This window comes from Athene noctua, chromosome 7 (genome assembly GCF_965140245.1).
Source record: "Athene noctua chromosome 7, bAthNoc1.hap1.1, whole genome shotgun sequence".
Taxonomy (NCBI): Eukaryota; Metazoa; Chordata; class Aves; order Strigiformes; family Strigidae; genus Athene; species Athene noctua.
Window position 1 is genome coordinate 26,879,769 of NC_134043.1, and position 25,939 is coordinate 26,905,707.

Below are 25,939 nucleotides of genomic sequence, written 5' to 3' on the forward strand. Positions count from 1 at the left end.
CTCCTCTGTCCAGTGCTTGGGCTGGGATGAGGATGGTCTCAGCTTCTTAAGCTTGGCTGGGAAAAGCAGCCGGGCATCAGGAGCTTTGTGACGCACCCCAATCCTTCCTTCCTATTTCTGTCTTACAGGCGGCTGGGGCAGAAAGGAGGAAGTCAGAGCATTGGCTGTGGGAGGGCGTGTTCACCCCCAAAAAACTCAACCATCCCCACTCGCGTTCCCTGCAGGACTGGGGTGATCTCCTCCCTGGGCTACACCAGGGGGGCTGCAGTCCTCCCTCTGCACCCCAGAAAGCGTCCCTACCCCAAACTTGCCCTTTTTTCCCCACTTTTAACCTTTCACAGCACTGCTGAGGGCCAGTCCAGTCCCCCAGCTGGTAGTGGGGAAAACTGGTTCCTTTGGAAGCTACCAGTAGCCATGGGTGTGGAGAAGATGGGGAGCTGGCTCCCCTCAGACTCTGGGTTGGACTCTGAAATTTTTGTGTTGGGGCTCGCTGCTGGGGTAGCGAGGCCTCCTTGCTTGGCAGAGGATGCCAGTGCTGTTCTTGCTGTGGTGCAGATCAGGGCTGTGTGGCTTTTCTTAAGCAGCTTTCAAATTTTGTTGTGAAGGCTGCAATAACTCCTCCCAATGCACCCACAACAGTATTTCCCTGAGCAGAGAGGAACCGGCTCCTGGCAACGATCTCTTAACCTCTTTAGGGCACTCACGTAAAAACAAAAAGAGGTCGGTTAGAAAATGTAGATGATTGTAGATTTTTATAAAGGTCATTAATGTGAAGATTTTGTTAATTGCTTTGTAGGTTCCCTTCCAGCAAGGTAACGTTGAGTGACCGCGATACATTGTAAGGCACCAATGCATTTCACCTGCTGCTGTCTTACAGTGATGGAACTGGGTTTATTTTTGTAGCAAGCAAAGAGAATCGCAATGCTAGTTGCAAATCTTTGAGCACTAGATGAATGCTCCATAGGTTAGTGTTATTAAAGAAGACAACAGAGCTCTGGTGCAGAGTGTATTGAGAAAGAGTTGTAGCAGTGCTTGCAGTGGGATGGGAGCGTCAGAACAGCTATCGCCTGGCTGGAGCAGGATCCAGAGAGGATGGAGCCCCAGGACGACCCTGCTGGGAGCTGAAGTACCCACCCCAGCTTGCTTGGAAAGAGTGAGTGGCTGCAGCTGGGTGCCGCAGAGCAGCCCCCAGCCCTGGAGCGGGTGGGCTGCGGTGTGTGAAGCTGGTGGGGCTTCCTGCCGGCATTGCTGGTGGCAGATCTGGGGGAAGGAAGTGTGCTCAAGTGAGATGAGCTGTCGTAATTTTTCCTTTTGTATTGCATAAGGCCTTTGTTGGGCTGCTCTTTTCTCTTCAATTATTTCATGGGGTTTGTCAAAACACTCTGCTCCCACTGACAAAAGGTGGAGGGAAGGGGGCGGGAGAGCTGGCAGCCTCCTGAGCTGGAGCAGAGTGGGTATGCCATGGCTCCTTGTAGCCCGAAGCTGGAGCTCCCTGGCATACTCCCAGTTCCTGCCGAGCCATTCCCAAGGCTCTCTTGCAGCTTTGGCCTTGAGGGGACATCCACAGCAAAGCACTGTCCCTACAATTCCCAGGCAACCCTTCACACATCCGCTCCCTCCTGCCTCCAGCATATCAGTGCTTAGCCCAGTAGCTCCTTAATCCTGCCTATTTACTACATGTATTAGCCAATAAGTAGTTACGCTTATGCCGTGTCCGTGCTTTCACAGTCACAAATGGGACAAGATGTCCAAGATGAAGCAAGCCAGGGCTGGAGTAGGCAGCATTAGGACGCTGGTGTCTAATCTCTCTTGCTCGCTACCCATGCTCCTTCAGTGTGGGTTTCACCTGCTTGAGATTTTAATCTTTGATACTTCCCAGTTTGGGAACAACTTCCATTTTTTAGAGGATGTCTTTTTGTTTCTACAGTTTATTTCCCCTTGCTGCTGTTTAAGCCTGCTGCAGGTGAAGGGGGTGGTCACCTTTTGGAGACATGTACGTGCTTAGTCACAGTGTGTACGCTCCCCAACCTGACTGTAAGCGTTTTAAGCTGTTAAACATTCCTTTTTCTATTGTCTTTCAATCATCTTTATTTTTATTAGTTCCCCTTTTTATTTTTACTAGAGTGGATTGTGTTTCTCCCTGCCGCCAACTGTGAGACAGTTGTGGTTTTTGCAGCCGGGGTGGGGAGCAGGGCATCCGGATGTGCACCCAGCTGGGCACTCTTGGAGCATTTGCTCGCTGGAGGCACTGATTTTGGTGATCAGAGAAGTAATTTTGGTGCTTTGCTCCTGAATGATGCTCACCCAGCCTACAGTAACGTAATAGAAGTTTTCCCGGTGTTATTTTCCATCCCTGATGAACATTAAATCTTCTCTGGTGTGTCCCAGCCACTGCCATACTCCAGCTGAGGGAGCAGCACAATGGGAGCAGGGATTTGGGGGGCTGTGGGATCTCCATCCTCAGAGATATTTTTTATTTTCAACCTTCTTGCATACAGGTACACTTGGCCGTGAGCTGATGCCTAAACGGGATGTGGCACCTTTCCAAGTAGCATCACCTTCCCAGGGACCTCTCCTCACATTTCCCTGTGTCCCTGGTACCCAGGAGGAGGGTCACCAGCCATGCACTGCTGTGGCACACCTTGCCTTGCAGTTCTATGCTGTCCACAACCAGCCACGCTCACTGACCCCTTGGCTGGGTGGGAGCAGCTGCCACCCAGGAGATGGACTCACCGATGCTGGCCTTCCTGTTGGGAGCAGCTGGGCTTTCCCAGGCCTCACTCTTCTCATCCTCTGGCACGTCCTCTTTCATCCAGAGCCAGTCAGGGAGGGATCTGGGGGTGTTGATTGACAGCTGGCTGAACATGAGCCAGCAGTGTGCCCAGGTGGCCAAGAAGGCCAATGGCATCCTGGCTTGTGTCAGCAATAGCGTGGCCAGCAGGGACAGGGAAGGGATCTCACCCCTGTACTCGGCACTGGTGAGGCCGCCCCTCGATGACTGGGTTCAGTTTTGGGCCCCTCACTACAAAAAGGCCATTGAATGACTCGAGCGTGTCCAGAGAAGGGCAACGGAGCCGGTGCAGGGTCTGGAGCACAGGTCTGATGGGAGCGGCTGAGGGAACTGGGGGGGTTTAGTCTGGAGAAGAGGAGGCTGAGGGGAGACCTCATCGCCCTCTACAGCTACCTGAAAGGAGGGTGCAGAGAGGGGGGATGAGTCTCTTGAACCAAGGAACCAGCGCCAGGACAAGAGGGAATGGCCTCAAGCTGCGCCAGGGCAGGGTCAGACTGGCTCTTAGGAAGCATTTCTTCCCAGAAGGGGTTGTTGGGGGTTGGAATGGGCTGCCCAGGGCAGGGGGGGAGTCCCCATCCCTGGAGGGGTTGAAGAGTCGGGTTGACCCAGCGCTGAGGGATCTGGTGGAGTTGGGAACGGTCAGTGTGAGGTTCATGGCTGGACTGGAGGAGCTTCAATGGTTTTTCCAGCCGAGATGATTCTGTGACTCTGTGATCCATCTGCATGCCAGGGCTGAACAAGGGACCTGAGGAAAATCAAAAAGGAACTTCAGTCAGTGTAGGGAAGTACATGGCAAGAAGTTTGACCTGCTTTAAGAAACCATTTATCAGTGAATGTGACGTTTGTCACTGTATTTTTTGGTTTTGGGGTGTTTTTTTGTATTTTTTGATGTTTCAAAAGAGCAGTGTTAAAAATGCTACACAGGGTAGGCCTGAAGTGAGGGTGGGGAGGTGGGTCCCTGGGGCTTCTTCCCAACATCACGCCCTGGGAAAAACAGCTTGGAGGGGGGCAGGGAGGGCAGAGAAAGGCCAGCTGGAAAATAAAGATACATTAACCATGGAGCACACATCGGGGCTTTTTAAGAGCAAAGCTACTGTGGTTCACAAGGCTAGAGCCTTTTATTCACTGGGGGGTGAGAAGTGGCCTTGCATTTCACCCCCTCACATGCATGAAAAGGTGCAGCTAGGGCTGAGGCTGTTTTGTCACGAGTCCCCACACAGGCCTGTGACTGCACAAACATGTGCTCAGGCTCCACAGGGGCTCATCAAGTATTTTCTGCTGTTGTGACTATGGAAATAATTTCTGCCAGGGAGTTAGAGAGTTCGGATTTCTGTCCTACCATAGAATCGTAGAATCACAGAATCATTCAGGTTGGAAAAGACCCTTGGGATCATCGAGTTCAAACATCAAGGGTGCTACCGGGAGGCCTCATCTCTTCCAGGGGCTTACACCAGACTGTGCCTGTGTCTCTGGATTTAACCTAAACACACGGACCAAACACGCTCTGGCTATTTCCAGGAGCCACCCTCAGCAGGCTCTGTGCCGTACTGCCAGGCTGAAGGCAATTCACCCCCAGGCTGCTCATCAAAGCGACTGGTGGCGGACTACCGGCATTTACGACGCCATCATTACGTTCCAGAGTCAACAGCCGCGGAGCGGGCGGGCTGGGGCTACCACGGAGGCACCACAGCAGCGGGGAAGGGGAGCCTCCCCGAGGGCCCGAGGGCCGGTGTCCTCCGCCGCAGCCGCCCCGGGGGCCGGCGCTGGCAGCCGGCAGGGCCCGCCCGGGCGGGGGCGGCACCGGGGCGGGAGAGGCGCGGCACCGGCCGGCCCGCCCCCTTCCTCCCGCCCCTCTCCTCCGCGCCGCGCCGCGCCGCCCGCCATGGTGGGGAAGGTCAAGCGCCCGCGGCTCCACCGCGCCGCCCCCCGGCCATGGCCCGCCCGGGATCCGCCGCGCCCCGATCCCGGCCCCGACCCCGGCCCCGGCCCCGGCGCGGGCAGCTGGAGCGCGGCGGCCGGCAAGGTAGCGGGGGGGCGGGGGTGCGAGGCCGTGTCACGTGGGCCGCTCGGTGCCGTGACGGGCGCGGGGCCCTGGCGGGGCGGGGCCGCTCCCCTCCGCGCGCGGCGGCCGGGCGCCCGTTCCCGCCGGGGAAAGCCCCGTCGTGCCACCGGCGCTGCCCCGGCGGCCTCGGCGCTGCGGCGGGGCCCTTCGGCGGGCGGCTGCCGGCTGCTCACCGGCGGGGGCGGGCGATCCCCGGAGCGGGCCGGGAGGCAAAACGAGGAGGCCTGGAGCTTCAGGGCCCCGGCGCCAGGGCCCGCCTGTGCCCCGGAGAGAGCGCCCTCCGCATTCGCTGGTAGCCGTGGCTCGGGATTATGCGAGTAGCTGTAGTTGCCACACATCGGGGAGCGGTAAGAAATTCATAAAGAATTGGCTTGGATCTCCAAACTGAAAAAGAAATTAACAGTCAGAATTCAACGGAACAGTTGAGCAGGTATTCTTGATTGGCAGCGCTGGAGCCGCCCTGTGGATTCTCCACCGTAAGAGCTCCCAGGAACTAAGAAGGGACATCAGTTTACATACACACAAATTATTCATTAGATTTCATGGAAAGGAACGTCTTATGATAATGAGTTCCTGGAATTCTTTTACACAGTCCGAGCATGCATAGTAAAAATAGGGTGAGGGTTTTCGGTGGTCGAGGGCAGAAGTACGTGGTCTTCTTCACAGTGTCCGCTCTTTCCAGAGCACGCACTGTGACGTAAAGTCCAGGTGCATTCTTCCTAAATCAGTGAGATCACCCTCCCTAGATTGAACCTCTGTGTCCTTTTGTTCGAGTTCCCCTCAGCTTAGTTTGCCCACTGAGGGCTTTGGGTCTGCCCTCAGTGGGTCACACAGGGAGCGTTTCCGAGGGAAAACAGCTGAGGAGTCCTTGTGAAACAAACACAAGGAAAACTTTCCTGCATCACAGTTTAGACTTAATCAGAAATTCATTGGTTTAAGCCCTTTCAAAACCCTAGAAAACAGAATGTCCTGGACCATGAAGGGAATGTCAGGGATTATCCTGAGGATGAGTTATTTGACAGCCTGGCAAAGTGACTATTTGATTACTTCAGTTGGCAATGAAACTAACTTTTGAGTGTCTTGAAAGTGAACTACTTTCATTATAATGCCAAAAACCATACTCACAGGTCAAAAAGACCCCTGCTCAGGTTAAGACCCTTTGCCTGAGCATGTGTAGTAGTAGTGGTGTATAAAACCCAGGTTTGTCACCTGGTGTGCAGTAGGTCTATAATCACACACTCAGGAGGGACATTACTTACTTATTTTAGGCTTGCGTAAGCCTTAGTGATTGGTGGTTTCCTTCAAATCAAGCACACCAGTGGGACTTTCTACGCTGTATTTATACACAGAATTTGCAAAGATAGTGATTTTTCAAGTCCATCCTCTCTATGATGATTGGTTAGCAATTTACATACAATTATAATACTGCTGATACAACCCTTCTACTATGACACGTACTCAGGGGAAGGGTCTTCACCTGGGCAAGGATCTTCTTAACCTGTAGGTGTGATTTTTAGTATTATAATGCAGGTAGTTCAGCTACAGATACCCAGACCTTGAGTCTGCTTGCCAAGTTGGCGATGTACCCTCTTCAAGGTCTATTGGTTCTGGGATGTCCTTGCTCGAGGCTATTGGCTTGTTCTGCTGATTCAGGATGCCTTTGGTTTTAACATGTACAAAAAACATCTTTCTTGACCTAAGCATAATTCTGCTACGTTGTTCTAAAAATTTAACTTTCAGTGGTAGAAGTATTATGTAAGAATGTGAGAATGTAATTATGTAAGAAGAATTATGTATTATAATTGTATGTTAATCACTAACCAATCAGTATGTAATAGGTGTGTTTGGAAAAGTACTAACCTCTGATTTTTGTGTATAAAAGGAGCATTAAAACCTGCTGTTGGTGTGCTTGATTTGTGAGAAAGTCCACCAAGCACCCAGGCCTGAATAAATACAGTATCTCTCCTGAGCACGTTCAGACTGGTTTACTGCATGCCGGGCATGAATCTGCTTTTCAGATAACGCTTTGGTGGTGGCTACTGCTGCTCCACACCGTTGGCTGTGGTGATGGAACTGCCACGCCGTGGCGGTTATGGCAGCCATGCTATGGCACGGCCAGGCCTTTAGCATGTGGGCAGGAGAGCCTTCTGCAGGCGGTGGCCGTGAGGGCCGTGTGCCGGCACTGCTCCTGCTGCTGGGGGAGAACGTGCCTGTGCCGCCTCTCGCTGCCGTGACTTGGATGCAGTGGCAGGGATCATCGCCAGTGAGTGTGGGGAGCAGAGGGATAAGAGGCTGCCTGGCTTGTTTTGCAGTCGTTCTCTTTGATTTCAGGTTAGGTAAGGTGCAGGTGAGCTGTGAGTTTACACGCAGTCATTTAGGAGATTTAGACCGTGTCTGGTTTTACCAGCTGTGGTATTAATACGCAGTTCAGGTTAAAGCTGGGTGCCTACCCCAGCCCCCTTGCAGCAAGGACATGGAGCAGCAGTAAATTGTTTTTATGCACCTACAGCCTTCCTTGTGAGGAGGGAGGAATAGGCTGTGCCATATACAGCTGGTTTTATACCACTGTGAAGTTACGTGTCAGCGCTGGGCTAAAATATTAAAGTCTTCTTAGCCAACCAGAGAAGCCAGTGCAAAGCTTAGGACTTACACAAGTATTGCATGCTTAAAGGAACTAGGTGCTGAAGATTTGGTAAGTCGCTTGTAGTCACTGAATCTGTGTAGTGTCCATTGAATTAGTATTTAGGCCCCTAATCTGCTCATTTGTTGCTTATCTGTATTGTTACGTACTTACATACCTGGAATAAATCTTGCTTTTCCTAAGGATGCTTTTCACAGTCCTCCTAGGATTAATACCTGAATTCTCTTGAGTGAGGTGAGGTTGAGTTCAGGTAGAAATCTGTTAAAAATACAACAGTCCAAAATGTGACTTTGTAAAACTTCAGTCTGCGTGGAAGAGCCTGGGGGGACCACAGGCCAGCGGGGTGGCTTACCTCAGGAGATGTGCCTGCACACTACCGCTGGAGTTTGCACCCTGCTTCTGCCTGGATTTGATTTTTTTTTTTTTTTAACAAACGTTGCCTTGTGGTGTTTGTACTGACTCCTACTTAATGTTTCTTTTGGATAAGGACTGGGACTTCTCATCTTCTGGTGTCTTTGCTGGGCTGAAGATTGACCCTGATACTCTAGTAAAGAAGCTCGACTTGGACTCCAGAAGCATCATTTCCTCCAGAACAGGTTTGTTGCATTTTGAATGAGTGCCGCTTTAGGTTGCCAGCAGACACTGGCAACTGTATTTGCAGTGACTGTCAGAACAAACCCAGGAGCATGGAACCCAGGCACAGCATCCCGTGTTCCTGCAGGGGCTTTTCAAAGCAGTTTCTGTTTGAGGAGGCAAAAAGGCATGTGTGCGCTTAGTGCTCCCCAGGTGGGGAACTAGCTTCAGGCTACCTGTGCAGCTGGAACCCCCACCTGTGGGATGTCCCCGTGGCCTGTGGGATGTCCCCATGCCTGCGGGAGGGATGTCCCATAGCACCGAAGACACCTGGTCCCTAGAGGCTGAGGGGACAGCAGAGCCCAGGCTGTGGCCTGGTCTTTGGGCTCCCTCTGTGGCTGCTTTTGCCTCACCAGTGGCTGCCATTCATACCCCAGTATTTTGTCAGCAAGTTGCTTGTTGTGCCTCAACAGTGCTTTACCCATAGCAGCCTGATGCAGCCAGTTCTCTCTTCCTGTCTTTTGCTGTTGCGAGGTCCCTGGCTCAAGGGATCCTGGGCAGGAGAGTCCAGCTCACCAGGGAGTATGGGGAGTGAGAATGGGAACAGGGAGGAGACGATTGAGGTGTTTGTTTCTAGTCCCACAACAAGGAAGTCCTCCCTTTAGCTCCTTCGTGGCAGAGCGAGCTTTGTATCTGAAACTGGGTTTTACCTCTCTGAATGGAAGTGGATGGCACAGCAATCTGTCCTGGTGCAGAAGATGCATGTGACTCCCGAATACCTTGTTTGCAAGCTAAGTAAAATTTCTTCTCACCATGCAGATTAATACTGCTACAGTGACTGTTTTCATGTCTAGGGCTACAAACAAACCCAGTAACCACCCAAGGGCTAGTGGCTACCCAAGCAGTGGTAAGCAGTAGCACCCATAGCCCATTGGTCATATTTGGTCACAGTGAGGGAATGAAGAAGTTTGTGTGAAGACATGTTTGCTGGAGATGCTTGCCCTCTGCATAGAAACCTTTGTGAAATGTACTGTTTTCAAAACACTGAGCTCTTTGTTCCTGAGTCTCTTGGGAAAAGGACATGTGTGCATATGTGTGTGCATGTGAACATAGCCATCTCTTTAATTAAATTAGACAGTGTGTTGTTGCAGGCTGACAGCCTGCAATCCTACTCTTTCATTGCAGGCTACAGCTGTACATGTCTGGTTTATAAATAGACCTGTGCTGCTGGTCCCTGTGCAGTGCTGATGATGCAGATGTGCAGTGCCTGACTATGTTTAACCCTCTCTTGAGGCTGCATGATGGCTTCCTGCAGGCAGTGATGCTGACCCCAGTGCTTTGTTCTCCCTTGCACTTTCCAGATGATCAGCTAAAAATAGCTGTTTATTTGGGGGCTCAAAACTGCAATTCAATGAAGCAAAAAGGGATTTTATTTTTTTTTTTAGATCTTCCCGAGCTTCTGTGCCCTTTCTTCTTGTGTCACTCTGGAGCCATGTGGAGGCTTTTTTCATTATGGAAATCAATTCATTTTTTTTGTGTTAATTCAGTGAACTGTAACTAGGCTGTGCATACAATGGCAGACACCCTGGAGTTAGAAAAGAGATTGTAGGCAGAAGTGCTTTGTCTCCTGGGATCTCTGGTCTGCTGAGAGCCTGTTCAGCAGGAAATTCAACTTTACTCCAGCCCTCCCTGCCCCTCTCCTCCCATCCCCCTGTAGTTCAGTGCACAGGGTAGGATTCTCCTGTACATTGTTATTTTAGGATTTAATAGCAAGACAAAAAAAGTGTTTCTCTCCCATTTGCTTGAAAAGAAGGTTTTCTTTTCCCATTTGCTCTGAGAAGGTCAAGTTGGCAGACTGTAAGTGGGCTTACTCTCTCTATCTCCTGTGCTTTTCACAGCTGAGGAAGATTTTTTTTGCTGTCAAGGATCCTATGTGGCAGTTGCGAAAGCTGGTATGTTTGTCCTGGGTGTACCTAAGATTGCTTCACATTATTGAAGATTGCTGGTATCTCTGTGTTTTGTGTTATGATCTGGCCTTGTGCTGTGACACTTTAGGGACAGCCAGGAAGACTTCAGTGTGGGCTTAAAGAGACCTGAAGGGCAAGAGTGAAACAAGGGAGCAGTTACAGAGCTTGGACCTGTCAGGAGACACTCTGCTGGGTTACCAAGCCCAGCTGGCAGCTACAGGTTTTGGCTCTGTTATCTCTCTTCCTTAGACCCTGCAGCCCTCTGCTTTTGGAGATGTGGTTCCCAGAGAACCAGCATCTCACTCCATGGCTCAGCTTCCATGGCACTGCAGCATGGTTGAAGGTATCTGCATAAGATGTTTCTGGGTAAAACATTTGACCTTCCTACTACTATTCTGCCTCTGTTCCTTTCTCCACTTGGGCTTTCACATTTTGGCTTTATGCTTGAACTGGGGGACCCAACTTTTGTCTTGACAGAGCCTGAGCACCACAGCTATGTGAGCTGGAGTGCTCTCTGCTAATTCTGAAGCTGTCAGATGTGAAGCTGACCCAGAAGGATACACAGGGATCAAGAGATTGCTTGTTGCTGAAAAAGTAAGAAGGAAGAGGTGGTGACATTGGCTGTGGTGCCACCTGTCAGCACAACCCCTCACTGTTTAAGCGAGGACTGGCTGGATCAGCAGAAGGCACCTGGAAAGCCTGGTCTCCTCACAGCATGATGCAGGGACAGCAGTTACTCCTGAACCGGTGTGAGGTAGGGGGAAGAGCCAGCCAGACCTGCTCCTGCCTGGAAGACTTGGAGGGTTGTGGAGCTCCCTTTCCCCTTTGTCTTGTGTCTTTGTCCTTCTGTAACAGGGATGACTGGGTGACAATGATGGTGCATCTTTAGCTTGCTACTTCTCTTGGGTTCCTTGGCTTCCCTCTCTGCCTCGTATACCTAGCACGTACTTTCTGGCTCCCTACTTTCTCTCTGTCCATCCTCTGCCTATTCAGCATGCTTGTGTAGTTCCTTCCTCTCTCCCACATGTCCTGGGCACTCAGGGCAGCTTTTACAGATTACCTTTGCCCAGCTGTGAAGGTATCTGTGCTCATGACAAAATATTCTGCTTCATTTTCTCTGGAGAAGATGAGGTGACTCTTGGTTCCTGTCATCTTTTTGCTCTAAGACCAGAAGTTCAGACAGGTGAATGAGGACTGTTAATTGAGCAGCTAGAGGAGATGTGTTTCTCTCCACTGTTACGTTCCTGTGTCTGCCATGAATGCCCTGCCATATCCCAGTTCTTCTGAATGCCTTAGATTTGGGAGGTGGTGGAGAGCTGAAGAAGCAAGCTGCAGAGAAAGGCAGGAGCCTATTTGAAACCCTCAGATGCTGTTGGTGGTTGAGGCTAAAACTGTAGTAAGGATCACCTCTCCCAGCTTGGCCTGGAGAGACTTTTTTCTCAGGGTTTGTGTTCAGCTTTGTTGTCAAAGAGGATGACTGCCTTCTCCTCATGTTCCTAATTCCTAAGGCAGGTTTCTGGTTGCCCCGTCTTCATTCAAAGCAGCCTGCAGAAGGATGGGAGTGTGGGGAGATGTGTAAGCACGCAGGCCTTGGGTGCAGTGTGGGGAAAGGCTGCCTGTACTGTGGGGCTCTAACAAAGACAGTCAGGGCAGCTTGGACAGTAGGCAGAGAGGTGACATTTTGAATTTGCTGAATTATTTGGAGTACCTGTAAAATCAGCAAATGAAAAATACCCCTTGCATACTGAATTTTTACACTGTGCTTCACTCTACAGGTCTGGTCTCTTCCAATTAAAATCTAGTCTGAGGAAGAGCTTGGAATTGGGTTAGATTTCAGAAGATGTCAGCTTGGAGCTCAACAGTGGTCAAAAAAGCAAATGGGCTGTTGGGAAGTAGGAGGAAAAGAGAATGACCTGGGGAGTATTGCTGTGCTCCATAAATAAATCCATGGTACATGCAACTATTTCATGCTGTGTGTGGTCCTGGTCCTCTCATCTCAGAAAAGATGTAGCAGACCCTCAAATATTCAGAGGAGGGCAGCAAGGCTGCTTGGAGGCCTGGGATACTTGTGTAGTTGTTCCTAAAGCAAAAAGTCCTGGGCTTTTTGGGAAGGCAGCGAGACAGGGTGTGATGGAAGCCTGGTAGCTGCATGATGAGGCAGGGTGGGTGCAGTTCTCTGCTGTCTCTTCCACTACAAACCTGGAAGAAGCAATGACAATAGCAGATGGTAGACACGCACCCAAACAAGAAAGACATTTTGCATCTCATGTGGCAAATTCAGCTCTGGGCTCTGTGTCTGCACTGCACATGATGGTAATATGGGCACTGGACGCTTCTGTGGGTTCAGAAAGGGGCTGCAAGGATTGATGGAGTGGGCTGTTGGGGTTTTTTAATGCAAGGATTCGTCTGGTTTAGGATGTGCAGGTGAAGTGTGCTGTTTCTGCTCTTGCTGGGTCTTACTTAGGTGGAAAAAAGGAGAGATATCGATCGAGGCCTGGAAATGCCTTGTAGTGTTGTAGCAGGACTGTTGTAGCAGGCTTTCCCCACCCCCAGGCAGTGGTCCTAAATCCAAGGAGGTCCCTGTGTGCAGCACAGAGAGGCAGTCAGGGGGCTGTGTGGTGGCTCAGGCCACCGAGATGTGCAGGGAGGGGACATGGACTGCCACCAAGGCAGGGTGGGACAGCTGGGGCAAGAGGAGGGCCTGAGTGATGTGCTAGGGACTAGCTAAACAACAGCAGAGCATGATTACTTCCTGGAAGACCTACTTTGATACGTTGGAGCCAGAGGGATGCAGTCCTGTAGGAAAGCAAGCTGGTGTGCTGGGGCTCCAGGGCTATTTTCTCTAGCCACCAATGAGAGAGGAGACCTCTCTCTACCTTTTTTCCCCTTAGTTTTTCTCAATTCATTAAGTGACCAGATTTTGCTCATCTTTTGGCTGCGGTTATTCTGATGGATCAGGGAGGAGCATGATAAGTAAGTTGGAAAGTTCATCTATAGCAGGGTTAGTATCTTAGTTAACGTCAGGGATTGTGTGTTCTGGGGCTGAAAGGAGATAGAAAGAGGCCCCTTGTTTTGGGAGGATAAACTGGTGGTCTAACATGGAAAGTATTTTAATACAGGGAGCTCTGAGCCATGTCATATTGTGAAGCAGACCTGATGCAACTTCTTTCTCCTGCTCTGCTTCTTGTCCTCAATCATTAGCTCATCTTAACACCAGATTCCAGATGATTTCCACATGCTCGTAGGTAACAAAATCCAGCATCATCACTGTGAACACTGGAGTTAAGTCCATGAGTTATGTCTTGAAAGATTACTTCCTATCAGTGTAGTTTAGTTAGCTATTGACATAAGGTAAATCAAATGCTTTGCCGTAATCTAATCCATGCAAGGAGCTCTGTTACTAGTGTGAGTGAATAAATTTCATCTGGGTGAGTCTCTGTAGCACAGGAATTAAATGTTTCCAACTAAGTCAGAAATAATGTCCTGTCATATGATGGGGTTGCTTTATTTTTTTTTTTTTAGCTTTTCTTTCTCAATGTTAGCTCCTTGAAGGAAGGGCCTGTTCCTGTTCAAATGTGGCTCTGGCAAACCAGTTGCCTGGGAATGGCTCTTTTTATGGAGTGGATGATTAACCAGTTGTGGAATGATACGAACAGCTGGACTGGCAGCTTCCTGCTTTATTTTCAGCTTCTCCAGAAGGGAACTGTGACAAGATGTGTGGTTGAGAAAGCAAAAGTGCAAGGACAGCAAGTGCTACCTCTTCAGAACTACTCATAAAACTTTCGCTTGTCACCTTGATTTCTGAGGTTGTGGCAGGAGTAGCTTTTCCTGCAGATTGCTCTAACAATCTGTGCCACTGGTGAGCCAGGAAAATGTGAAACACGGATTAAAACTATTTGCTGCCTCTGGTCCTGAACAGGTTAAGGGTTCTTAAGGATACCATAAGGTCTACCAGAGGGTAGGTTTAGACTAGATATAAAGAAGACATTTTTTTACTATGAGGGTAGTGAGACACTGGCACAGGTTGCCCAGAGAAGCTGTGGATGCACCATCGGTGGAAGTGTTCAAGTCCAGGTTGGACGGGGCTTTGGGCACCCTGGGCTAGTGGAAGATGAGAGGGGGATTGGACTAGATGATCTCTGAAGGTCTCTTCAAACCCAAACCACTCTGTAAGTCTGTGATTCTGTAGCGAGGTGGGATGCACAGAGTGACGTAGGACATTAGCCTGAACAGAGGTTGTGCTGGGCCTCACTGTTGCTGATTTGCACAATGTCATGCAAAACTATAGGGGAGTTTCAGCCATGCGTGCGGTAGTATCTCTGACTTCCTTTTGGATCTTCAGAGCTCTTGTCCTCTGATGACCAGGAGCTTGGGGTCTTGCAGCAGCATGGGGTTTCTCTGTCAGTAGCACAGAGGGGAACAGAGGAGTGAAATTACTGAACATCTGACAAAGAAGGAAGTCCCTTTCTTCCTGAAGAAGTGTGGAGACAGGAGAGAATAAAGTCAGGCCAAGCAGCAACCTGACAGCTTGGAATTGCTGTAGTCTGCAGCCTGTGCATAGCCTTGCTTTTCCCCTTTGTTAGATACTCTGTGAGTTCCTTCTGTTACCAGGCCTCCCACTGCAGAGTCATTGACTATACCCTTCTGGTTTGCACCTCAGCTTCTGCTCTGGTGTTCCAGATTTGCTGTGTCTGTCACGTATCTGCTCCCTTCTCCTTGGGCTCTGCAGCCACTTGTCCAATTCTGTTCTGTTGCAGTCTCAAATGAGAAGCAGAAAAGCTGTGGTTGGTTGGCATCATGGTGCTGTCGTGGGACCATACACCAACTTCATGTGACATGATTTGCTTTCCTGTTTGTTTTTTTAATGGGTGATGTGGCAGAATCCACGTAAGGCCTCTCCTCTTCCAGCATCGCTGTTCCTGCAGTGTCTGGACTCATGGTTACCACTGCAGTGGATCCACAGTTGTGTTGCTTGCAGAATTGCAGCCATGGCCTCATGACTCAAGAGGAGCTCTGACAGGATGCAAATCTTTGTGTCCCATAACTTATTCCCATCTGTTTGTTGGGTTACTGCTTGTTTGTGGCCTTTCAGTATTATGGTTCTTCCTCTTCTGTCCTCACCCATGATCACATTTCTCCATGAAATGCTTCTGTGCAAAGCCTAGAGTTGTGCTGTTGGTAGGAGCAAGTTGCTTCTGCTGGGAAGATGGGAGGCTGTGTTTCTCTGCAGAGCATGATGTGAATCTGCCCTCCTGCTATGTCTAATCTTAGCACTGTGTACCTTCTTTAGGCAGATTTTTGGTGACCTGAATCGGTAAGAACAGGCCGGAGACATCGGCAGCCTTCCCACTGCATACATTTTGGTCCTTTCCTTCACCTCCTGTATGGCATGGTGCCTGCCATGTCGTATAGTCCCCTTCAGCTGTGCCTTCCTGGGTACAGTGCAGTGCCTAGCCTCATGAAGCTGGAGGTTTCCTGTTTGTTTTGTGTTTTTTTTTTTTTTTTTCTTTTCTGCCATGTTGGTGTGTTTAGCAATTGAAGGATAAAAAATAATTTAATCCTGATTGTTTTAATGAACGCATCCTTTCTGAGTATCAATTTTAAGCCTTTGCTGCTTTTTCTTAATGCGCACTTGGGGTATTTTTAAATCTGCTTGTGCTGGTCATTTGCCACATTGCTGGTGTGGAAAGCTGCTAGATCTTCATGATTCTGCTGCTGTTGCTTTTCTTCAACATTTAATTCTGTGCTGGCAGCTGTCATACTCTTATCTTGTGTTTGTTTTGGGCAGAGAGCCTTTCTCAAGCTGTTCCCCACTGTAACACTTTTCAGATAGGAAGGGGTGAAAATGGTTTGCTCCTCAAACTGAGGATGACAGTGATTGGCCTGTGAGGAGCGGCTGTAGCATCTCCAGTGTGTGTAAAATGTGACGTGCTGTGCTAGTCCAAAATGACAAAATGTTCCTGCTCCATCTGTCTTTGTTATTAGCTGCCCAGGCTTTGGTCTGTGTGAATTTTGAGAGCGTTGAAATGCTCTCCCTTAAGGTGGTGTCAGAGGTAGCCTATTGGCGATGCCCTTAGTGGTGTTGCACTGAAATGATTTTGACATCTGAAAATTTCTACTTGGCACGTGGATGCTGCCGTAGGAGGAGCATCTGTTTGAGTGGCATTTAAGCTGGGATTTCTCACTTTTGAGGGCGGGGACTGGATATCAACATATCTTTAAAACAGGGCACCCAAGTGCCGTTAAAGGAGCCTTCAGCTATTGCAGCTTGGGTAAAGCTCAGCCTTTGTCACATGAAGTTGTGCTCCCAGCCTGTCCCACTCACCTGCTGCCCCTGATGCGGGCGGTGGCAGCTGCTTGTTGTGGTTTTGAGGCAGAGTACCTCTGCAGTATCCCTCACCTCTTGCCCCAACAGGCTGAGAATGACACATGCCAGTGGGCATCCAGCCTCGGGTAGAGACCAGCTCCCCTTCCATGTGCAGACTTGAGGGACATGGGAAGAAAAAGGGCTCAGGAAAGCCAGCAACTATTTTGGCAGTTCCTCATGTCTCTTTCATATTCTTACTCCTACTGTATCTTCATCCACCCAGCAGACATGAATAGTCGAAGTGCAGCCACCTTCAGCCCTGAGGACTCTGTCCCAGGGCAGGCGTGGGCTGCACACCTCTCCTTTGCGTGCCTCTCTCCTCCCCACCCATGTACCTTCTGCAAGGTGTGTGTGTCCTTTGGTAACCTGCACAGGTCAAGGATGTGTCCCAGGACTGAAACATGCAGGTCTCAGGTCAAACTGCAAACTTCCCTCCATAAACTTGTGTTTTCTCTGACATTGTGTGTGAAAGTGCTTGAAACCTTGAAAAGAATTTGCAAGAAAGGAAAAATTTCCAGGAAGGGGGAAGAGCTGGGCAGGGATTAAACAGGCAAAGTGATACTCTTTTCCTCTCCCCCCCAGCCCCAAGGTTAATGACTTGGCATCCAGAAATGGCTGTGAAGGACACTGTATGTGTCTTTATTGCATTAACTGCCTGTTTGCAGAAGCACAGTCCAAAAAGTATTGCTCACTTCATGAGCTGAGCTGTAATTAACCCTGTCCATCCCTGTACCCTGACTGGTGTGGTGCGCTGCAGCCAGAGCCTGAACTGGTGCCACTGAGCGGGAGGAGACTGACCCTACCAGGAGGCTCTTGGTCCCAGCTGAGACCGACCAGCATGGAACAGGGGGGAGCCCAGTGCCTTTCTTGCATAGCATCAAACCACAGAATCACAGACTGCTTTGGGTTGGAAGGGACCTTTAAGTCCATCCCCCTGCCCAGGGCAGGGACACCTTCCACTAGCCCAGGTTGCCCAAAGCCCCATCCAACCTGGTCTTGAACACTGCCAGGGAGGGGGCAGCCACAGCTTCTCTGGGCAACCTGTGCCTCCAGGTTGGGCAGCCAGGGCCTCACCACTCTCACAGGGAAGAATTTCTTCCTTCCAGCTAATTAAAATATACCCTCTTTCAGTTTAAAACTATTAACTCTCATGCTATTCTACACTCCCTGATGAGGAGTCCCTCCCCAACTTTCCTGTAGCCCCTTTTAGTCCTGGGAAGCTGCTCTAAGGTCTCCCTGGAGCCTTCTCTTCTCCAGCTGAACACCCCGAACTCTCTCAGCCTGTTCTCACAGGGGAGGTGCTCCAGGCCACCGATCATCTCCATGGCCTTCTCTGGACCCACTCGAGCAGGTCCATGTCCTTCTTGTGTTGGGGGCCCCAGAGGTGGACACAGTACTTGGAAAACTTGAACCTCCTGGAGACAGAGTGCTGTTAACATTTGATAACCCAGTATGCCATTTATTAATATATTTACAGAGTTGACAATAGCTGAAAATACTTTTATTTCAGGCTTAGGACTACTGGCAGGTTGTTTTTTGGCTGTGGATGGGAGTTCCCTTAAGAAGACCATGTCACAGCTTGAAGTAGAAAGGAGGGAGCAGGTGAAGAGCATGGAAGGGTGCTGACCAGCAGAGCAAGGCTGCATCTAGGATAGCCACCCTGGTAGTTTGATAAGGTGCCAGGTGACAGTTTACCCTGTGTTCCTCTTCCTTGCTTTTTGGCTGAAATGTATTTGGATTTTTGACTGCATCCTTAGGAGCTGTTCTTACCTTGACACCAGATCACCTTGTAAAGGCTGTTTTGGTGTCTGTTTTATAGCAGGCCATTAGAAAACTGCATGGTGTTTGAGAGGAGCTCTGATAGCTCTTTGTGGGATGGGAAGCCTCTCCAGTGAGGTCAGATGCCCTCAGCCTGCAGGATGCCTCAAACAGAAGGCTGTAGGTTGCAACAACGCACCTTGAAACCATAGGGCTCTTCTGTTGTTTCAGTCAGAGGGTGAAAATCAGTGGGACCTTGCTTCAAGAGTCAAGTTGGCCAAGTTCTCCATCAGATGTGAAAAGCTGTGGAAACTGCTTGAGATGGAGGACAGTGACCTGCTGTAGGTGGCTTCTGGGAGAATTTGGAGTGGGAATCCTACTGAAAGCTAAAGACACTGGTGCCTTAATAATAATTTTTTAAAAAATAAAAAATCCATGCTGTTTAAAATTAGTTTAACAATTTATTGTCTGTGCAGTGTGTTGCTGGCTGTGAGAATAGCTGTATGAAACTCCACTTTAATTAGAGTCAGTGCAATTAAATGAAAAGAGCTAAATGAGCATCTGAAACTTGCACTGCTTGAAGTGCTTTGACTGCCCTTCTGGAGATAGACCATTTCAATGTTGTGAGTGCCTTCTGCCAGATCATGGGAATCAGTTGTGTTAATATTTATGGAAGTAATTAGCTTCCTTTTTTCCTTCTCTCCCTCTAGCTGTGGGTAAGTCCTTGTTCTTAAAATTAATGTTTAAAAAAAAAAAATCCTCCAGTTAGCTAGTGGTCATGGATACTGAGCACTACACAAACACAGTAATGTTTTCCAGAGTGCCCGAAGCTGCCAAGATGTTTGCAGTCTGCTCCGTGGAGAGGAGGCTGTTGGTAGTGGGAAGAGCCTGAAATGAGTCTTAGGAGTTTGAACGATGTGTCAGATCCCTGTAGTTTCTTATTATGGTTGGGTCCTGCGGCTGTGCCTGGTGCGTAACATTCACCACTAGCAATGCTGGAAGGTACATGTCTGCCCCGGAGCAGCCTTTACGTGTTGCTTTGTGGGCTGTGTTGAAGCTGGGTGGCTGAAGAGGAGGGTGATGGCGATCTCACCATCGTCACCATCACCTCAGCCTCAGTGAAGGGATTGGGGACGCCTCTGGTGAGGCTTCGGAGGTGCTGCTCTGTGCTTTTGCAAAGCCTTCCTCTGGCCTTTGTAAAAGCTGGGCGCTGAAGCGTGTGCTTTTTAGGTGAAATGCGTCAGGCCCTTGTGTCACTGAAGGACTTGCTGAATTTGGGGCCAGCGTACCTCCTTGCCTTCCTGGTCAGGTGTGATGGGGCATGGCAGTTTGCATGTCATGCTGTGTCTTTCTCCGTGTGATTATGATTCCCAAGGCTTTAGAAGGATACTAATGTAGCCTGGTATTCTCCTGCTAAATCAGTTTTAAACGGTCAGACATCCTTACTTACACAAAAATAGATCAGCCCTGCTTAGTGGAGTACTGATTCTGCAGTGTTACAAAAGAGGGTTATGAGCTGAAATCCATGCTGTTCTAATGTTACAGCTTTGGCATAATCAAGTTACAAAATTATAAATGCTACAAAGAGAGAGGAGGCGCAGTTCTGCACTGGTGGTGAAGATACCACCCAGCACAAGTCCCCGTAATGAAAACCTCTCACGGGGTATGAGAGGAACAGTTTAACACTGCGTGAACTGAGAAACTGAATCCCAAGAGGGATGAAGGAGCGCTTGTGGAGAGGGCAGATTGACAGCTCTGGAAGTTAGAGCTCTTCCCTTGTCACCAGCGTCAGTATGGAATTGTGTCAAGCTGTCAAATGTATTTCTGAAATATGCGTCCTGGGAGTTTAATATTTAATAGACGCTCTATTTAGAAAATTGGTAGAGGCTGGTAAAGGGTGGATGACATGCAAGGTCTCCTTCTTCTGAGTTGCCCCTTCTGACTTGCCTTGACAGGCTTTTTGGGTGCAGGAATAAATCAACCTCCTCTTTCCTCTGCTAGTACCCCTGGCAAATGCCCATGTGAGGAAGGTTATTTTGCTTGGGTATTTTTTCCAAGAACTTCTATGCTAAGATCATCATCTTTATAAATCAGATTTCTGATTTACCTAGGGATAAATCTCTGCCCTGCTAATGTGGGTCTTATCTGAGCTACAGGCTGTGTATTTAATGGCAGATGTCTCAAGAGTTGATGTCTATAATTCAGACTAAGTGGGACCTATAGTATTATTCTGTGTAAATTATTCTTTATTGGAATAGTAGCAAGTCTGGCTTGCCTGAGGTTTTTGTTTTTGTTTTTGTTTTCTAAATTTTACAGTCTGTTAATAGGGAGACAGATAATCTGTAATTCTTCAGTTACAGTACTAATGGCCCATAGGTTATAATTATGGGAAAACGTGATACTCTCCCAGAGCCACCTCCTTCTCTCAGACCACCACTGATTGCAGTGCACATTTAAGAAATAGTATGTAGTGCTGGCTCCTGTGCTGAGAGCCGTTCTGCTCAGGGGATCCTCCGATACAGAGGTATTCAAAAAGTCTTTGTGAGCAATTTATGCACAAAGGTTTTCTTTACGCTCAGGTAGAAATGTGTGTACCAGCTGAAGGTCTGTTTGCCCACTTCAGTGCTTCAAAAGTGGCGTTATTGATGTTCGTATGTGACATAACTGGTAATGGCACATAATTTGGGTTTAGCTTTCTAGTCAAGTGGCTTATAGAAAGGAAGTAAGTTTTGGGTTTTTTTTAAATGGAGTTTTTAACACTGTCAAATCTCAATGGACATTGTCTAAACTAAATGCAGGAAACAAGCCTATGCGAGAATTAAATGCAGTGGGTACTGAAATATTCTGGGTTGTTTGAAGTGGTAATTTGGACAGGTTTAGATTGAACTAGCAGTGTTGCAAATATGCTGTGAAGCTAACCACAGAAAATGGATCCTGTAGGAGAAGAAGAGGCTATCCAAGCAGATGTTCAGGCAATGAGTGACTGTCAGCTGGAAGGTACTCCTGGAAGCATTGTCTTTAGTGATATTGTCAACCAACTCTAATGAAATGTCATGTTTCAGAGAGTCCCTCCCTGGTAGGATATCCGAGGGAAAATGGGGCACACAAATTTGTTTCCTGGCCCACTGGTGCCGTGTCCTCAACTATGCGTGGAGGACACACAGAAAATCAATAGATCTGCTTAAAGAATTTTGGCTTCTGGGGTTGCTGTGGACATTCGTGCCTAATGTGGCTGTGCATGTGCATGCTCTGGGCTGATGTGCTTCCGTTGCATTTCCTAGCTATATGACTTTTAAAATTTGGTTTTACTTCCATGTTTTCCTCTCCTTCCTTTCAAAATAAAGATTACTTGTATATTCGTGTTACTGAGTGTTCTTATGTAACTGGGAATGGGCTTCTTTAGCATGGGTAGGACATTCCTAGCTGTGACAGGTACAGGCTGTGTTGACTGTATTCAGTAGTTATTTTGCAAGGAGCTTTGAGTTGAAACAACCTGGTGTGCTTGTGGATTGGGAGGCAGGGAAAGGCTGTTCCAGACTGCAGGAGTTCTGCTGACAGAAATTACGGTTTTGAGTTTTAAGTTGCTTTGTTCAGTGGCACTTTCATCTTTTTCTCCATGAAGCTTCTGGCTATTGCTTTTGATTCATGCCAGCAGTCTGTGACCCCAGGGCTGGGCTTATGTGTACTCCTCTGCAGCTGCAGGCATGCTTGCTGCTTTAGTGCCTGTAGCTGAGCAGTTTTTATTTGTGGAAATAGCATACAAATATGTAGGTGCTGTTTATATGGGTTTATTTTAACTTCTTCATGTCTTTTCTTCCTCCAGAATAGAGGGTGTTGGCTTGTTTACCTGTATTGGGTGAGTCAAGGTTTTGGTAGCAGGAGAGAGGTCAGGGCTGCCCTGTTCCCAACCCACCTGGATCCAGACAGCTCCACTGCACCCACTGCAGCCACAGCTGAGCCCCTTGGCCACCGCGGAGGTGCCTCTGAGAAAACATGTAATTAAGCAGGTGTAAAAGTGCTGGACAGGTGGAGGAGTGGGGGAAAAAGTGAGAGACAGCCCTGTGAACACCAGAGTCAGAAAGGAGGATTAGGAGGTGCTCCAGACACTGAGCAGCCTGTGGAGAGGACCACAGTGGATAAATTTGAGGAGGAAGGAGTGTGGCAGAGCAGAGCTGTGATGGACTGACTAATGCTACTCCCCGTCCCCCTGCGTTGTTCAGGGGAGGAGGTAGAGGAGTTGGGAATGAAGGAGTGAAGCTGAGCCTGGGAGAAGGGGAATGGGTGGGGGAGGGTGTTTTAGTGTCTGTTTCTCACCACCCAATTCTATTTGAATTGGCAATGCGTTAAATTAATTTTCCCCAAGTTGAGCCTGCTTTGCCTGTGATGGTGAGTGATCTCCCTGTTACTTCGGCCCACGAACTTTCCATCTTATTTTCTCACCCTGTTCCGTTGAGGAGGGGGAGTGATGGAGAGGCTGGGTGGGCACCTGGCAGTTGGCCACAGTCAACCCACCACTTTACTGTTGCTTGGTAAAAGTTGAGATTAAATTCAGTACCAGGTAGAACTGTTGCTCCGTGGCTGTTCTCCCTTCCTTACCACCTTTTTCAACTGAATGTCTTCTGAGCACTGTGGAGATCCAGAGACACCCTTGCATGAGAACCGAATTCCTTTGCTTTTCATTAATACTCACAGATGTTTAAGCAAGTCATTCCTCCCTGTTTCTGTTGTACCTGTGTATCTGTGACAACATCATGGCCCTCTGTGACAGTGAAGCGTACACTCTAACTATATAGCATGAGGTTACAGTGTGTTCTTTGCTGGGTTGAATTAAGAGATTGAATTTATGAATAGCACCCAGATGGACCCAAGGAAGGGATAGGGAAGGTGAATGCAGCAAATGTACTTTGGAAGTAACTTTAGAAGGGGGGATGGTCCTCATGAATGCTGCAGAGGTGAGCTGATAGATATACCTGTTCGTGTCCTGAAGGTCAGAATTAGGAACCTCTTCCCTCCTTCTATTTGGGGAAGGAATGGGAACAAAACAGGACACAGCCATATGCTGTAGCCTAAGCTCAGGAAAGTATAAAATAGGTCTCGGGTCCATCCAGATGTTTCTTCTGCATGTCTTTGCTGTGTAGGAGGTGTTGCCTTGCTCCACCTGTGACTGCAGTGCTGACAACTGCAGCATGAAGGAATGTGCCTGTGGCCGAACAGAACATGTCTCTTTGAGAGTGCTCTTTTTCAGATGTTAGATGTGCTCATTAGAGGGCAGCAGAATAACTTTGTTTTTCTAGGTCAGTTCTATATTTTTGAATGATATTTTTCTCCTCCGCAGGACACAGAACAAAATTTTCCAGTTCTTCCTTCAGTTCTTCCTAGTGCAATAAGCGTATAAAGCATCTATGCTTGTGTGAAAAGGTTACCCAGTATAAAGAAACATAGAGCAATTATAGTAAAAATTTGCTTCTTGGAAGCTTGTTAAGTGTTGCAGGCTCAGATGAGATGGAGCTTCTTTAAGATTAAACCACAAATGGCTAGCACCATATGTGGAAGAGCAGCCAAAGGAATGTTTCACAGCTAACTTAGGTTTTGCTCAGCCTAATTCTTATTTGACCTATATGTCCATATGTGTCTGTCGATTTGTTTGCTCTACCCCAACTGCTGCAGCCACCTTTTTCTACTCGAAGAAAATGTTAAAGAACCAAACTTGCTTCTTCTGAAAGTAATCTTTAAATGAGATCTGATAGTATGCCCCCCCCCCCCCCATTCCTCTAATACGAATACTATAAATAATTATGGCACCAGTCTTTAAAGGCTAAGTGAGGCTGGGATTTGGAGCCCTACATCACAATACTTAAATGCATTATTTATTATGTAACATTCATAGAAGAAGGTTGTGGCGCTGTTTGTCTTTGCAGCTAGTGTGTTTCTGGCTTCAGAAACAGCTATGTAGAAATCCTGGCTAGGAGCAAATGTCTCCAATGCACGTTTTATTAGCAATATTTTGCACACTGTTGACCTCTTGGGGGGATGTGAGCTGGTTCAAGGCAGCTGCAATAGCAGGAAACATGGGGTTTTCAGTTTTAGCAGCATCAGCCATTGGTTTCCAACAGATGGCTCTGATTTTGTAAGGTCCTCAGTGGAAGCAAAACTTCATTAACTAGAAGAAAATTACTATTTCAAGAGATGTACAAATGGGTTTTCTGCCTTGAGAATGTTTGCTGAATCTTCCTCTTCCTGAAGTTTCTTAGCCCAGGACGGTGGAGCCCTTGTGAGTATTGGCAGGGGAGACATGACACCTTTCTCTCTTTCCTAGAATGTGTTGGGGTGTTTTTGCATTACATCCTGCAGATTTTTGTATCACCCTTTCCCCTACACAAAGGGGGACGTCTTCACCCAAACGGGCGCTTAGCTGCATGTTCCTCAGGATTTGGTAGGTGTCATGTGCTCCTCCCATGGGTGGGGTCTCTAGCGCACAGCAGGGTGGACTTGGCTGCTGCTTTCTGTCCTACTTATTTTTTAGGGTGGCAATATCCAAGCCCGCAAACCACTGAAGTGGAATAGCCTTCTTGATATTGGCAAACGTTGTTCCTGGCACAGCGGCTTGGATCAGTCCCACCTACTGAAGAAGTCCAGATTGTGCTTTGCACTCCCGGTTTGCAATCCTGGCATTTCTTTGTGTCTTTGTTGTGACACCTCAGTGAAAGCAGGACTAATGGGAAGGTCCCAATCAGGAAAGAAAAACTGAACAAAGCCAGAAAAATGTGAAAAATGCCTCACAGTGCTTGGCAGCTCTTGGTCCATTAGGTAAAAATTAGTATCCTGTCAATAGGGTAAAAAGATTAAACTCAGCCTTACACAAAGTGAGGCACCAGCAGTAAGTCTGTAGACAGACAACGTGTGGATCTAAACCCCTTTGACTGTTTGGTCCATATTAGGAAATTAGCAGGCAGAGTGTTCATGCCAGCAGCGCTCTTCACCACAGAGAAATACTCCTTGCCAGCATCTTCTGTGCAATATGGAAAGATCTTCTGTGGGCCCTTCTTTTACAGTGAAAGTCTCTCTCGTTCTGAGAACTAATACAGTATGTTTTGGGGGATGCAGGTGTTCTCAGTAGGTGTATTTTGTGCATGGTGAGCCTAAGCCTTCCCTACCGCTTGGGAAGGGGTGTGTAGTATTTCTGTTTGAGGATCACTGTTTTTTTAGGAATGATGCCAGGCCCATGTTCCCCTGTAAGCACGGGGATACTGAAGCACAGAGAGGCGAGGGGACTGTTGCTTCTCAGGGCTCTCTGATTAGTCCCAAAGCTGAGAAGATCGAGGCAATGCCAAATGTCTGGCAGCTCTGAAAACTGACAGCAGGGAGTGTCAGAGAAGCACCTACTATGGCTTGGTCCTTACCCACCCCGTTATTTCTTTTAACGACAGGAGTGTTCTTGCACCAGCTCTCTTCTGGCACCTGCTGGTTCTCATAACTGCACAGGGTAGATGGGGCTGTGGTGAGAGCACCTGTTTGTGCTAATGCAGGCGTGGTATAAATGCTGTGCAGCAGTGCATGCCTTTTGCTGAGGCTGTTAGTGTATGCGTCTGCTGCTGGCAGAGGTGTAGAGAGCATGAAGTACAAAGTGGTGGAGCTCTGTCATTTTTTCAAAATTTTGCTTGCTTTAAAATAGATTCTGCCAGGACAACAGCATTCCCCGATGGGTGACTGATCCTGTCCTGCAAGTTTCAAATAAAAGGTGATGAGGGAGAAAAAAATAACTTCTGCCTCTCCTAGAGGG

The 25,939-nt window shown here is 48.4% G+C and overlaps 1 protein-coding gene across 2 annotated transcripts in view; it reads left to right on the forward strand.

Moving 5' to 3' along the window:
• Positions 1-4,634: 4,634 nt before the first annotated feature.
• The window catches only part of SLX9 (SLX9 ribosome biogenesis factor), a 58,731-nt gene continuing 37,426 nt past the window's right edge, over positions 4,635-25,939 (forward strand). The window contains exons 1-2 of one of the 2 annotated variants that reach the window (XM_074910740.1): positions 4,635-4,814; positions 7,982-8,090. In XM_074910740.1, the coding sequence (XP_074766841.1) occupies positions 4,674-4,814; positions 7,982-8,090 (250 nt within the window). In that variant the 5' untranslated portion in view covers positions 4,635-4,673. Of the gene's footprint in view, positions 4,815-4,903; positions 5,201-7,981; positions 8,091-25,939 lie in introns of those variants that run through there. The other variant, XM_074910742.1, reaches the window with a different exon arrangement.